Genomic DNA, 13,923 nt, shown 5'->3' with positions numbered 1-13,923 from the left:
ACTGGCCCGATTACTAGCAGCGAGGCATGTTATTGATCAACTATTGCTGACTCGACACATTCAGGTCCTCTTGGCCACTGGAAGCCGTACGATGAAGATGCCGAGCCCGACGTCATCATTCTCCCCGCATGGAAGAAGCAGAAAGTTGAGGAGGCACCAAAAGATGAGGAGGGATTCCCCAGTGAGGAAGTCCTGGCCAGTTTGGAGGAATTTGGAGGTGCTGTGAACCCAACTCCACCATTTACTCCGCCAGTATCCGTCAAGGTGGAAGAAGAGACCTCCGAATCTGAGCTCAGCTCCGTGGAAAGTATGGACAGCATCGAATTTGACAACTCCTTCCAATCTGGTGAACACTCTGGAACTTCAGCTACCGCTGACGGCACTCAATCCACGCCAGGTCAGCTCAGTAGCAGCCCCTTGAACGAGGTGCCCGCCAGCCCAGATCCCAGCCCATTCAAGCTCAAGTCTGCTTCTCCAAGCTCCAGCGAACGCGGTTCTGGGCCAGGAAAGGTGCTCAGCAAAATCCGCAAAGAATGTAGGCATTGTGGGACTGTTGCTACAACTGCTTGGATGAATGGGCCCACCCCTGACCGTAATAGGTGCATGAACTCCAGCTGCGGCCAGTACCGCGATCGCTAGGTTGGCGTAGTCTTAATTTCTATCTTGGCTCTTTAAGATTGGAAATGGGATCATGTCGATCGAGCGTCTTTTCGATAATTGCATAGTCAGTGGTGGTTTGCAAACGGGTCAGCATACTCAGAGGAGTATGTGGTTTCGGTTCATCGAATGAGGTTTCTCTGTTTTTCGAGCTGCAGATACACAGTCAGCGAGTTCTAAATAGAAGAAATAGAAGGCCTTCTCAGCGCAAGATATGGTGCTCATACAGCTTTGTAAGATCGGTGGAGTCTTGCTAAATTTTGTTCGCCATCTTCGTTCCTCACGGCAGCGAAGACGACAAATATTCCATAGAAGAAAGTTCTTCTTCCATTTCTTCACAAACAGTTGCCCGTTGTAAGCAATATATGTTTACCTTGATTTTGCGTCCAAGAGGGTCGATTTCTCGACAAAGCGAGAAGCATCTAGCTGATGTTCACCCTCCGTACAAGCACAATGGACTTGGACTCGTGGGTCGAGAACAAATACTTGCTAATCTTCGAGATCAACGAAGAAGCTCTACACATTGAAGGAAGGGGCCAGGACATGTCGTTCCAAGCAGGTTCCACTGCTACATGATGATTGGAGGTAGAAAGAGCGATACAGGTGCGCATCTAGTAAGATTTCCCAACCTCTCTTTATCATCTCTCTAAATCCACTTCCTCTGTGCGGAAAGCTCTCCGCTGTGGATTTTCCCGACTTTTCCGCTCCCTTAGATTCTTTGTGCCGAGCTGCATGGTGAGTTCATCGCGGTGAATCGAGAAGAGGGCGGAGGAGCTTATTCCATTCTACTCCAATTACCCATGGTTTGTATCAAAGGGAAACCGTACCAGAATTTCCTCCTAAGCTTCTCAAATTTCTCATAAAGTCCTTGCTCTTTCACAAATAATCAATTGACTTCACTCTCAGCTTAACGAACAGACAACATGCCGGTCACACAATTCAACACACAAGAGAAGTACAAGTACCAGAATGGCTTCGGCTCTTACCATGAGTGAGCCCCCTTCCCCAGCATCAGAGGAACTTGGCTGACATCTTTGCAGGTCAGAAGCTGTTGCGGGTGCCCTCCCAATAGGAGCCAACTCTCCTCAAAAACCTCCGTACGGTCTCTACGCCGAGAAGCTCTCTGGCACAGCATTCACAGCTCCACGACACGAGAATCAACAATCATGGCTCTACCGTATCCTTCCTGCCGCCGCACATTCGACGTTCAACCCTCGCGAATCTTCCTCTTACAACACGAATCCTGAAGGGAACAAGCTACACCAGGTTCCGAACCAGCTTCGGTGGGACCCCTTTGACTTAGATGAGACTGTGGATTGGGTACATAGCTTGAAGCTCGTTGCAGGCGCAGGAGATCCTACAATGAAGTCGGGGCTGGGAATCTTTATATTCGCTGCGGGAAAGAGCATGAGCAAGAACGAGGCCTTCTACAGCGCGGATGGAGATTTCTTGATCGTGCTACAACACGGAGTGTTAGATGTCCAGACTGAGCTGGGCCATATCCTCGTCCGTCCGAACGAGATTTGTGTTATCCCAAGAGGAGTCAGATACCGTGTGGAGCTTCCAGAAGGCCCAGTACGAGGCTACATCTGCGAGCTCTACCAGGGGCATTTCCAACTGCCTGAGCTGGGACCCATTGGATCGAACTGCTTGGCAAACGCAAGAGATTTCCAGGCCCCAGTTGCAAGTTTCGAAGAAGCCACATCTGGAGAATATACCATCCTATCCAAGTTCAACGGACATCTATTTGCAGCAAACCAGACGCACACTCCATTTGACGTTGTAGCTTGGCATGGTCTTTACTACCCATACAAGTACGACTTAGGGCGATTCAGCACAATTGGTAGCATCTCCTTCGATCACCCGGACCCATCTATCTTCACAGTCCTTACCGCACCCACAGATCATGTTGGCACCGCAGTCGCAGATTTCGTGATCTTCCCTCCACGCTGGCTGGTAGGCGAAGATACTTTCCGACCTCCTTGGTACCACCGAAACACCATGTCTGAATTCATGGGTCTCATTGGCGGAGAATATGATGCAAAGACTGGAGGCGGATTCCGGCCTGCTGGTGCCAGTCTGCACAATATCATGTCAGCCCATGGACCTGATGCCGGCACACATCAAAGGGCTTCAAACGTCGAGCTCAAGCCAACGAAGGTGGGAGAAGGCAGCATGGCGTTTATGTTCGAGAGTTGCTTGATGGTTGGTGTGACTGAGTGGGGTCTGAAGACTTGCAAGAAGGTGCAAGAAGATTATAACGAGGAGAGCTGGACGCCTTTGAAGGCTCATTTCAAGATTCCTGAGGGAGTGAGGAGAGTGAGTCATCTTGTGGGTGATGCGAAGAGTCATACTTGAATTGATATTGGGAAGAGTATTGATGGAAAGGGAGCAACGGGCGAGATGAATCAGGGTGCTTTGCCACATTCTACATGAGGAAGACTTGGTTGGTATAATTCATCGTAATGAGAAAATACATTGTGTATTTCATGCATCAAGGTGCCAGGTCCTCCGCAAAACAGTCTTCCAATGTTCTACACCTAGTTGGGTTACTGACCTGCTTCTGGATCGCTTGCACCTGCTTCATTGTTCAACCTTTGATCTTCATCCTAAGATTAGAAATCTCACCAGGACTGCTACTTCGGAGTACAAACAACACAATTAATCGGCATCACCATCGAGAACGAAGACTTGCAACGGCATTAGATCTAATAGATTGGATATGGCCATTACAGCCTCCCTTTCATTATGAACATCTGTGAAATAGATGACCACACGGGCTCAAACTTCCTAAAAGTTGTACAGTACTCTGAAATTGAGAGCATGCATTCTCGAGATACCTACCTCTCAAGTAGTGAACCTAAACTCCGGATGATCATCCCCCATATTCTCTAACTCTCCACTCTCAAACCGGTAATCCCTTCCCCCGTTACTCCTCTTCTTATTCTCTGCCTTTAACCCAAAGAAAAACACGGTGCACATCGCTCCACACATGAGAAGCATTGCGAGACTGGTGCCGTATCCCGTGCGGTAGAAGGGCGCTTGCTTTGTGATGAAGACGTTGGAGGCGACAATGCCGCCAGCGTTGCCAAGGCCGATTTGGAGGGCTGTTGCTATGGCGCGTTTATAGTGGCTGCCCATAATCTGGTTTGTGTTAGCAAAGGACGGAGAGGGAGAGAGAGGAAGACGTACGTTGTTAAGCCATACCCACGTTACGGGCTGCGTCATGTACCCGCCTGTCGTGATAAAGAAACAAGCCATGTATTTCACACCAACACTAACACCCCTTTGATTCAAAAGTATCACATATCCAATACCACCCACCACTACACCGGCAATCGTGAAGGCGTAGCGATGTTTCATCCTATCCGTAGACCATGCCACCAGGAGTGCTGCTACCGCAGCAACGATGAAGATAGGTATACTCCTCACCTGGCTCATAGCTGCCGTATAACCCATCTCCTGGATGATAGTCGGGATGAAAAAGCTTGTTGCATAGCCGGTGTTCACGATGCCCATATACATGAAGACACCGCACCAGATTTTCCAATCTGTGAAGATTCTTTTAGCAGACCGATGATTTAAGATATCCATTCTTGCTTCACCGACATCAAGAGCGAGGCGCTTGAGCAGGAGTGCACGCTCCGCATCAGTTAGGAAGGTGGCGGTCTCCGGCCAGTCGATGTGATGGCGATAAGAATTGTCAGCAGGCCTTTGATGATGAAGATCCAGCGCCAACCTGTATTTGTCAGTCTTCTGTAATGAAAGATCTGAAGAGAAGCTTACCAGCGTAGCCACCAATTCCATCCATGTGTGCCAAAGCATAAGCAAACACACCCCCAAAAGCACCAGCGAGGATACTTGCATAGAAGAAAACACTAAGCCGCCATTGTAGCTCGTACCGTTTGTAGTACATGGTGATAAGGTAGACGGCTCCGGGAACAAGACCAGCTTCGAAGATGCCGAGCAGGAAACGCAAAGCGACGAGGGAGCCGAAGTTATGTACGAGCCCTTCGCCCACTGTACAGACTCCCCAGCAGAACATGATGCCGCAGAGCCAGGTGGAAGGCGCGATTTTCCGGATGATGATGTTGGAGGGGACTTCGAGGAGGATGTATCTGCTTTTAACATCTCTCGTTCCTGAAAAGAGGATTCAACTCACGGGATGAAGAAAATAAACAAAGCAATGCTGTAGTCCTGCCCAAACATGTGCAGCTCCTTGGTCATTCCTTGGATTTAGCATTTCCTATGTTTACACGATCGAGGAAGGCTAGGAGGAAGAGGATGAGAAGCGGTGGGACGACATGGCAGTCGACTTTCCAGAGAAGTTTCTTCTCGGCGATGGGATCGATTGCTTCGTCGATGGTTGATTTCTCGACATCTTCGGTTTGAGAGACGTCGTGTTTATCATCGATGGGGAGCTTGGTTGAATCGGTTGAGCCGCTCATTTTGAGGGCTGTGTGCTTCAAATCGAGATGTAATCTGAATCGGCCGGGTACTTAATAATCGAGATGAGGATATGACTTGGCTCCATTGATGAAATTTGAGAAGGGGAAGAGATATTTATCTCTGTCTTGAAGATATATAGTACTTTCGTACTCTTCAAGGACAAGAGGAGGCAATTAGTACGGCACTTGGATCAAAACCCGATTGGCAAGAGCAAGAATAAGCATCCCCCGCATCAAAAATATAAGAGGAACCATTCCGCGTCACTTTGCGGGGAGTGTGCCGCACGGATTGGGGGGTTGCCTAAACGAGGGGAAGGTAGCCCTGTCCAAGAGAGCAACCCTTTACTGTAAGTGGACACTCATCAACCACAACAAGGGAAGGGACCGAGAACCATCTCAACGAAAGTAAGCAGGGAAAGATTTGAAACAAATCGAAGCCACTGTGCAACGTCTTGTGCGGAATCTAAATATGAGAGCATTCAGAAAAGAGCGGCTCTATGCCGTGAACTCGAAGCTGACTCTCATTGACCAATACCACAAGTCTCTGAGCCAAGCTATCACGGCTTCGTCCCAATATCCAAGGGCTTTGTGTGCAACCTGCCAGCGAATTTCTTCTTCAGCCGTTCCTCACTAACCTTGAATGCATCAGGAAACCAACTCTCAAGCGCCTCTTCCTCACCACCCATCATAGCAACCAGAGCTCTGGCACACATAAAACACAGCACCATACCATGTCCCTGGAAACTGGCAGCCATCCAAAGATTCTTCTCTCCCGGAACTTCCCCAATGAACGGGAAGCCGTCTGGACTGTAGCCCATAATACCAGTCCATTGTTGCCTAATCCTGCCATCTGCGTGATCATCTCCCCAATCGTTCCCAAAGTATCGAGGTGTAGTCTCTGTCAGATATTTGCTGATATCTTGGTTGATCGTCGTGTCGTCCGTTGTGCCGAATTCCTCAACGCCCTCATCCTTGGCCATTACCAGACCACCACCTATGACGATATCTCCTGCGTGCTTGCTTCCTTGCGGCCTGGGAATCATGTATTCGTATCCGTTCTTGTAGATAAAAGAGTACGTCGTTGATAGCCCACTGACTGGCTGGTTCTTCCCTGGCCTATGCACAGTAATCTGCCCCCTCAGAGGGACAATCTTGCCCTGAAATTTCTCGCACAAGAAACCCGAATACCCATTCGTAGCCAACACCACCCTTTTCGCCTTCACCACCCCTCTCAGCGTCTGTACGCTCCACATGCCATCTTCCCCCTTCTCAAGTTTCGTAGCAGGTGTATTCGTATACAGCTCCCCTCCCCTCTGCACCACCATCTTCAAAACCCCAACCACGAACTTATACGCACTCAAACTCCCCGCCTCATACATAATCGCACCAACACACTCTTCCCCCCTAACAAAGAACTTCTCCCTCGCTTCCTCCTTCCCCCAAATCTCATACCTAGCAACTGTATCCAGCAGCTCTGGCATAGCTTTCCTCATCGCCCCAATAGACTTCACGCTATTATCCCACTGCGCCTGGTCATATATAATATCAACCGTATCCCCACTGTACAGATCGCAGTCTATATTATACTTGCGTGCAAATGCGTGCACGGCTTTGATGTTATCGTATTCGAGACGCGCGATCTTGACTGCGGCTTCGGTGCCCAGGGAATGGGCGTTGTCGTGGAAGGAGCGGTAGGAGGCTGCTTTTGTGTGGCCGCCTGGTTTCCATCAGCATCCTCTTTCTGTATACTTAGCCAGGGGAGTTACCGTTTCGTCCGGTAGCTCCAGAGCATGCCTGGCGTGCTTCAAGCATAGTGAAATGTCCATGATCTGGAGATTGGAAGAGATTCCATGCAATGAGGGACCCGGTTATTCCACTGCCTATTATGACTGTATCTGCTATTTCTGGCACTTGCGAGGAGGAAAGGTAGTCTGCGATTTCAGGGTCTGGAGGGTCTTGCCAATATGCAATGGTGGGGTTCTGTCTGGGCAGAGTTACTGGGACGGCGGCGCGTTCATCCATCTTAGTGCGATTTGCTTGAACTAAGATAGAGACAGAGAAGGATGAAAAGTAGAAGATCTACTGAGGAAACAGGAAACCTACATATGGAATCTGGATAACTTTGTTATCTCCCATGTTGCTTGTGAAGGAGGAAGTCAAGAGTGGTGCTCTCGGCAGCGCTTTCTTCTTTGGGGTTCATGAGATTTTTGGAAAGTGGGTCCAGAGGAAGTTACGAATTTTGCGCACAACGGTGTGATGAATCTGCAACTATTCCTCAGAATCGAAGATTACAACCACTCGCTCTCGAGTGAGGGTTGAATACGGATTGGTCCAGAGGATGAGGACCTGGCCAGAATGTGCGACACATATCACCATTGAGGTCGCACCAGTATACAACATGGGAGGAGAGCTGTCAATTCAAAGCAAAGCTATCTCAGCTAGTCGAAGTCAACTAGTCATGAACAGCGATACCAGAACACTCCCCATATGATATTCCCAAGGCAAGCTTGCCATGTTCAATGTATTATCCGCCGAGCACCGAGTTCCGAGCTAGCCCACTAGCATAGTAAATCCTCTTAACCGCATCCGCGCTCTAGTCTGTCAAACGAGGGAGACATTGTGGAGCAAGTGTATCCGGGTGGGAAGATCTAAAGATCCTCGCCTTCCTGGCCCTCTTGACCCTTCTTGGCCTTCTTCTTCGGCTGTGGTGCGCCTTCCTTCTTGCAGTGGACGATCAACCGAGTCCAGGACTCCTCCTTGTCCCACTCGAAGCCTGCGAGGACGGGGGCCTCGAGCTCATCATCGGCCTGCAGATGGATTTGTTAGCATTTGCTAGTGCTGATGATGGTCGAGAGTTGATACGGTGACACGACGACGAGGCTCTGAGAAATGTGGTGACAATATGATGGGACCACGAGCATACCTTCTTTCGGAACTGCTTGTAGATTGCATCTAATGCATCCTTGATTGTCACACCTTTCAGGTTTCGCGCGGTAACCTCGAGTCCGAGCGGGAAGTGGAGGTCAATCTTCTTGACGGGTGGGGTGGTGAGCATCTTCTTGAGCGCACTCTTTTCAGGCTCCTCCAGGGATGCCGGGGACTTGTTGATGTGCCTAGGTTGCAATCATAGGTCAGTTCGAGATAATCCACGTCTGTTGATGCTGAAACGAGGAAGTCAAAGACCGGGCGGGGTAAGGTGAGCGATTTAGCACCATAGATTTGCACATACCAGTTCAGCTTTTGCGTCTCCTTTGCAATCTGCAGCTCCTTTCCTTCCTTTTCTGTTCATCGAGCCAAGTCAGTGTTTAATTTGATGGAATTGTTCCGGCGGCTCCGGATGGCGATGGCAGCTGGTAAGGCCGAGGAGGGACACACCTAAGTCGAGGATGTTGAAGACACCTGGAACACTCGAACTCGCACGTCGCTTGGCACCCTTGTCCTCAGCAGGGCTTGATGACAGACCTTGGACGGCAGAGTCGACCTTGGATAATGGTGCTGGTCCAGCGTCGGCAGACATGGTGGATGAGGGGGCTTTACTCGTAATCAAGGGGATTGAGGGTAAGGCAGGCTGGTATTGATATCTCACGAACAGTAATCGCAAGATAGAGTATCAGATTTGTGGCTTGGGGAAGCTTTAGATGTAGAATGCAGAGTGTTGTGATTGTGATGAAGGAGGGATCAGGTACGATGCAGGTGGGAGGATGGGTTGAGGAAGCTCGTTTCAGTTGGGGGGTGCGGGGTTGCTCACGCTATCCGTCGCGTGACAACATGACCGCCTGAGTCGATGGTGGAATTCGCCAATGTTGCCTTTTCGGGCCCTGGTTGCGGGGGAAGGTTCAGCTAAAATCCGGGGAAAGACGCTAGTGGCCTTCACCATGAAGGTATTCTATCTAGAATATTGACGTTACTTTCCTTTGAAGACAAACCATTGTTGATGACCCTATCAAGTTTCAGACCAAAAGTTGTGGTGTTGTAGTAGAAGAGGCTTTTTGAAGTTGCGAACTCTGATTTGCAGCTCAGTCTTTTGGCGAGTCGATCAGGGCTTCTTCCGGAACTTACTAAGAATGCCCGTCTATCACCATAGAAACCGGAATTATGCAATGAGAGCCATCCAGTTGATGCCCCCACAGCTTTCTTTATAGAAAACGGGGAGAGGCCTTTTGTCAAAAAGTTCACTAAATTTTTATGGCACCCTCGGAGGAGGCCTCCGCATACCCAAAACCTGTCCAAAAATTTGTGTTCAATTTCTACAGACTTCCAGCCTATATAAGAGCATCACTAACTTACTCTTGTACTTCCTTCGCCGAACCCTCTCAAGAATGACCAGATATTGCCTTCGGCTGGTACAACTCCTCAAGATACTTCTCCTCTTCCTCAGTCAGAGTCTTGTCTCTAACCTCAATTGCTTCATCCATTCTGTCCACACTACTGAAGCCAATGATCGGAGAGCTGATCCTCTTGTTGATCCATGCCAGCGCAACCTGACTCATCTTCCATCCCTTCTTCTCAGCAAGTTCTTGTACACGCTGTATGATCTTGGTGTCAGTTTCGGTGAGGCCTTTCTCTAATTCCGGCTTGCTTCTTGTCGTCGTGCCGAACGCCTCGATGGGTCTTGCGAGGTGGCCGCGGCAGAGGGGTGCCCACTGCTCTTGTCAGTCTTGGGATAATGGGAGATTATCGACGGCCTACTCACCGGTATCAAACCAACGCCAGTCGCGTCGCAGAATCGGTTCATTTCTCTTTCTTCCTCGCGATATAGCAGATTATAATGATTCTGCATGCTGATAAACTTGGTCCAGCCATTCTTTTCTGCGGTAAACTGCAGCTGGGCGAATTGTGTGGCCCACATACTACTCGCTCCGATATATCTAACCTTGCCACTCTTGACTAAATCGTGGAGGGCCTCCATTGTTTCTTCGAGGGGCGTATTGACGTCGAAACGGTGGATCTGAAGGAGATCGATATATGTAGTGTCGAGACGCTTGAGGGAGGCATCGACTGCATTAAAGATTGCTTGACGGGATAAGCCTATCTTAAAGTCAACAACTGGAACATTTTAGTGGTTGGTGGATATATTACCTGATTGGTTCACATAGTCCTTCGAAGCTCGAATTTCCTTTGGGTGGAAGACTCCCCTAATAATTGGCTCCTCGCCAACAGCTCCATAGCACTTGGTGAGAATAACCAGCTTATTGCGCGGGATACTATATTTCTTGATCGCTTTGCCAATGATTATCTCGCTGACTCCGTTTGAGTAGACGTTCGCAGTGTCCCACGTGTTCAGGCCACGATCATATGCAGCTTTGAGTAGAGGGAGTGACTTATGGAATTAGCAATCTACAGGATTCTGGGTGAAGAGTGGGACAGACCTTCTCTTCATCAATCACCCACGGAGCCCATTTAGGGTGTCCAATGGACATTGCGCCCAAAATTGGGATCGAGACACGAAGCCCACTCTTACCTAGATTCACATACTCCACTTTGCTGTTCTCCACCGATTCCTTCAAGGATTGCGGAAGTGCTGGAACTCCTGACATCTTGCTGTGATTCTGTGGCTGTGGGGTTATGGGCTGATAAGTGGGCAGAAATGTGTAGAGCAATCAATCCAGCACAGTGCGAGACAACATGGCTCTTATACCAGACCTCCGGTTGATCCCCAGGGATGCAGAACTCGGCTTCAAGCGGGGTTAAATCGATAACGCCGTCGTCATCGTCCAGCACGTCAGTTGAGGCTTCAAATGAGCATCCTGCTGTTGCCCGCGTGGGGAAGGTTCAAGTGCGACAGGAACTTGGTGATTGGTTGGAATTTGTCAGCGATGGCTTGCCCGGAGCGATCTTCCCGAGACTGGTGAACGATTTACTCTTTTCAACGCGCCAGCACGGCTGAGTTTTGGATAAATTCAGAGGGGCTGGGAGTGTTGGGACGAGGAACGGCAGTTGGGCCATTAGAGTCTTTGGAGCATGATGTAAGAACCAAGGCCATTAAATACTGGTATGGGTAAAGGAGGGATAGGAGAGCAGCAAAACTTCACCGGCTTGGTAACCGGGCGAGCCAGTGGATTTTTTCCTTTACACGGTATGTGTGATTAAAAGCAAGATTTTGACTTGTCAAAGCGAAGCCTTTGTTTACGCGAGATGGGGGCGGTGTGCCACAATATTCACGTGACAGGTAATTTACCTTTCACATGATCTGTAAAACCAAAAACCTCGCAGAGGCTTAAGGGAGGAAGGGGATGGGGGAAAAGGCTAGGGGGTTCTCCCCCCAAGATTAAAGACTCCTTTTGCCTTTTTCTACTTCTTCCTTTCCTTAGGGAGGGCTTCGGGGGGCGCGCGGGACTCCCCCTCCCCCCCTCCCTCCCCCAAGATCGCAATATACTCTCTTAAAGAAAGAAAATCTGGCTTTTACTCTTTGCATTTGCCCCTGCTTATGCGGCCCCTAGTATCGAAATGTCTTCTCACAAGTGTGAGGTGGAGAGTTTCCTTGAATCGCGTGTTCTCTCCCAGAGGGTCTTTGCAAATGGAAAGTAGTTTGGCTTTTGTCTCTTGTTAGCTCCGGGAGCCTCACCGTTTCAATGATTCATCCTTTTCACGCCTCATTTCAATTTTTTCACAACAGCAAGAGGCTAGAACGATTATTGAGATTTCCCGTTCTATTTACGATCAGTCCATCTGTGCTTCAGGTCGACTTTCTCCTTGTCATTTTGTGATTTACTCTCCGTTGTCCCTCTGCCTGACTTACACCGACTTGTTGAGACATTCATTTTAGAAATTCGACGTCTCTTTTTCGAAAGAAATCGCCAACATATTGTAAGCGCTCTTGTTCGGCGATTCCCTGGAATATAAAATCCGGTTGTCGTCCAAGTGTCTCCTTGATATCTGTATTGGCAGTCATTACGCCAAACTCCAAGAGCTCCAAGGGGATTAATTTGCCTTTTTCAACGCAATATTCGCTTGGATTGTATTTAAGCACGAGGGCTATATTCAGCGAGTGCTGGAGAGGTAGGAGGGTGTCGCTAGCCCCTGCCCCTTTTCTCTCAGAATCAAGACGCTTCACCTACTCGTTCCTTCCCTTTCATTCTCTAAGCTCAAGACACCTTTTATCTTCTCGCTCTCTCCGGTCCCCATCATCAAAATAATTACAACGTCACTCTTTGCACCCATCATATTCTCCATGGCACTGCACAGCACTCCATCAATTCTGGACTCATTGCCAACCCACGTACTCCCCCAGATCTCCACTGCTGCGCTCTCTTCAAAGTCAATATGCCTCCAACCGCGAGTACCACCAACGTTCTGGCAGCCACTTCGTCTCTCCTCCTTCCCCAGGAAATCAAAGACTTGATATTCAACGAATTACTAGCACTCAAAGATCGCCTTGTCGATCTGGGGGACGACAAGAACCTAGACGGATTCTGTAACTCCAACATTTTCAAGTCACTTTCCAGGACCAATAAAACATTCTATGACGGCTTCAAATGCTGGATCAAAGCAAGAAATAACTTGCTTCGAGGGCCTTCTGTCACGTGTGGCATCTTCGATCCTCGTACCACAGTATTCCTAATCGACCTCACATTTCTGGCGAGAAACAGAGATATAGGCTCGTTCATCATGGGTGGGGACCGCCCTCTACGAGACTGCGCCGACCAGACCTGGCTTCAAATAAACAGCGCTTAGAGCAATAGAACATTACTGGAGAACGTCCAACACATTCGCATAGATGTCGCACATCTCTCGAGGATGTACAAGTGCGACCCAGCCCTCATCCTCTCCAGTCTCTTCTGGCTCCGTTTTCGAAAGGCCTCCGAGATTGCAAAGCATCGACATCATACCCGACGTCTCGCAGCCAGCTTACAAGTATTGGATATCTACAATATTGGCAGACATCTGGGTGTGGTTGGGACTTTGCAGATGGTCTTTCGAAAGGTGCAGATGCTCTGCGCCTCGAAATTGCAGACCCCCGACGATCAGGTATCAAGACACTGGAAGTGGCAAGAAGTCAAGGACTTGGCTTCCTCTGAAGATTGAATGTGGGCGGGAAGAAGAGCCTTTCTTCAGAAAATGCTCAAAGGGGGAAAGGTATACCAACCTTCGTCTATCGGAAATCATCAGATTGAACAAGAAGTTTGACTCCCGTCTCGAAACGTGGTGATTGGAGAAAGATATTTTTACTGTAGCCTGCAGAGTTGAGACACTCTATTCTTTCAAACCGGTTGGAATACACATCTGGGTTTGGAGGGGCATACAGGCCGTAATCTCTCCGATACCATCCGCGAGAACAGGGCTTTTCATGAAGAAAGGAGAAGGTTGGGATCGTCGTTATTGGAGGGAGATATGTATTCTTAGCCTGCAGTGTTGGGATTGTCTATGCATCCAATCAGGTGGAATACACATCTTGGCAATTGGCTGAATTGATCAGTGTTCCACCCCGCCGGAGCGTAAACCTACACATCTGAATCACACAAACAAGCGTTTGGTTTCCCAAGGTCCAGTATAGATTCTGGAAGTGTAAATCTAATATCAAATCCCAGTTTGTGTTTCTCGTCTCTCATGTTCCGGATCCCCCTCAGCTCCTTTCTCGCCTTCGATCTGAGGTTATGTATCTTGGGGGCCGGACTCCAGTGATTCAGCGCGACATCGAGGCCCTATCCGATTGGTCCAGAACACCCTAATCAGCGCCTTCCGCCGCCAAAGACGGCCAAGGAGCCCAGAACCTGGAACACCAATAATCTCGCAATTTCCACCGGAAGCTGAGAATAAATAATACCTCGAGAAAGCTCGAGAAAGCTCGAATTCAGGTCTCTGAATGTCTTCAGCCTCT

General features: G+C 49.1%; 5 protein-coding genes across 5 annotated transcripts; 1 reads left to right on the top strand and 4 right to left on the bottom strand.

Annotated features, from left to right (window-relative positions):
• Window positions 1–1,408: 1,408 nt before the first annotated feature.
• K444DRAFT_595666 (homogentisate 1,2-dioxygenase-like protein) lies at window positions 1,409–3,226 on the top strand. Its single transcript, XM_024878402.1, has 2 exons — window positions 1,409–1,648; window positions 1,698–3,226. Exons 1-2 carry the CDS (start codon window positions 1,581–1,583, stop codon window positions 3,013–3,015), a joined length of 1,386 nt encoding a protein of 461 aa, XP_024732605.1. The 5' UTR covers window positions 1,409–1,580; the 3' UTR covers window positions 3,016–3,226.
• A 278-nt stretch (window positions 3,227–3,504) lies between these two features.
• Window positions 3,505–5,105, bottom strand: K444DRAFT_645417 (putative MFS transporter; the record flags this gene model as incomplete). The annotated part of the gene is made up of 5 exons (XM_024885085.1): window positions 3,505–3,801; window positions 3,850–4,256; window positions 4,444–4,775; window positions 4,820–4,886; window positions 4,916–5,105. 5 exons carry the CDS (start codon window positions 5,103–5,105, stop codon window positions 3,505–3,507), a joined length of 1,293 nt encoding a protein of 430 aa, XP_024732604.1.
• A 557-nt stretch (window positions 5,106–5,662) lies between these two features.
• On the bottom strand, window positions 5,663–7,127 carry K444DRAFT_537075 (FAD dependent oxidoreductase; the record flags this gene model as incomplete). The annotated part of the gene is made up of 2 exons (XM_024875435.1): window positions 5,663–6,822; window positions 6,872–7,127. 2 exons carry the CDS (start codon window positions 7,125–7,127, stop codon window positions 5,663–5,665), a joined length of 1,416 nt encoding a protein of 471 aa, XP_024732603.1.
• A 313-nt stretch (window positions 7,128–7,440) lies between these two features.
• K444DRAFT_77004 (uncharacterized protein) lies at window positions 7,441–8,724 on the bottom strand. Its single transcript, XM_024888697.1, has 4 exons — window positions 8,481–8,724; window positions 8,335–8,386; window positions 8,029–8,218; window positions 7,441–7,912 (listed from the first exon to the last, which is right to left on the bottom strand). Exons 1-4 carry the CDS (start codon window positions 8,620–8,622, stop codon window positions 7,754–7,756), a joined length of 543 nt encoding a protein of 180 aa, XP_024732602.1. The 5' UTR covers window positions 8,623–8,724; the 3' UTR covers window positions 7,441–7,753.
• Window positions 8,725–9,327: 603 nt separating this feature from the next.
• On the bottom strand, window positions 9,328–11,135 carry K444DRAFT_616761 (Aldo/keto reductase). The gene is made up of 4 exons (XM_024880987.1): window positions 10,475–11,135; window positions 10,185–10,425; window positions 9,799–10,133; window positions 9,328–9,748 (listed from the first exon to the last, which is right to left on the bottom strand). The coding sequence occupies exons 1-4, from the start codon at window positions 10,640–10,642 to the stop codon at window positions 9,419–9,421; spliced, it is 1,074 nt and encodes a 357-aa protein (XP_024732601.1). The 5' UTR covers window positions 10,643–11,135; the 3' UTR covers window positions 9,328–9,418.
• Window positions 11,136–13,923: the final 2,788 nt, after the last annotated feature.

Source organism: Hyaloscypha bicolor (assembly GCF_002865645.1).
Source record: "Hyaloscypha bicolor E unplaced genomic scaffold K444scaffold_124, whole genome shotgun sequence".
Taxonomy (NCBI): Eukaryota; Fungi; Ascomycota; class Leotiomycetes; order Helotiales; family Hyaloscyphaceae; genus Hyaloscypha; species Hyaloscypha bicolor.
The sequence above is the reverse complement of the archived record's forward strand: the minus strand, read 5'-3'. Positions and strand labels throughout refer to the sequence as shown.

Coding starts and splice junctions, on each gene's coding strand:
- K444DRAFT_595666 (XM_024878402.1), top strand. CDS start 1,581: ATGCCGGTCACACAATTCAACACACAAGAGAAGTACAAGTACCAGAAT. Junction 1,649..1,697: donor GGCTTCGGCTCTTACCATGA/GTGAGCCCCCTT, acceptor ACATCTTTGCAG/GTCAGAAGCTGTTGCGGGTG.
- K444DRAFT_77004 (XM_024888697.1), bottom strand. CDS start 8,622: ATGTCTGCCGACGCTGGACCAGCACCATTATCCAAGGTCGACTCTGCC. Junction 8,387..8,480: donor CTTCAACATCCTCGACTTAG/GTGTGTCCCTCC, acceptor CTCGATGAACAG/AAAAGGAAGGAAAGGAGCTG. Junction 8,219..8,334: donor GAGACGCAAAAGCTGAACTG/GTATGTGCAAAT, acceptor ATTGCAACCTAG/GCACATCAACAAGTCCCCGG.
- K444DRAFT_616761 (XM_024880987.1), bottom strand. CDS start 10,642: ATGTCAGGAGTTCCAGCACTTCCGCAATCCTTGAAGGAATCGGTGGAG. Junction 10,134..10,184: donor GGACTATGTGAACCAATCAG/GTAATATATCCA, acceptor ACTTTAAGATAG/GCTTATCCCGTCAAGCAATC. Junction 9,749..9,798: donor CTGGCGTTGGTTTGATACCG/GTGAGTAGGCCG, acceptor TGACAAGAGCAG/TGGGCACCCCTCTGCCGCGG.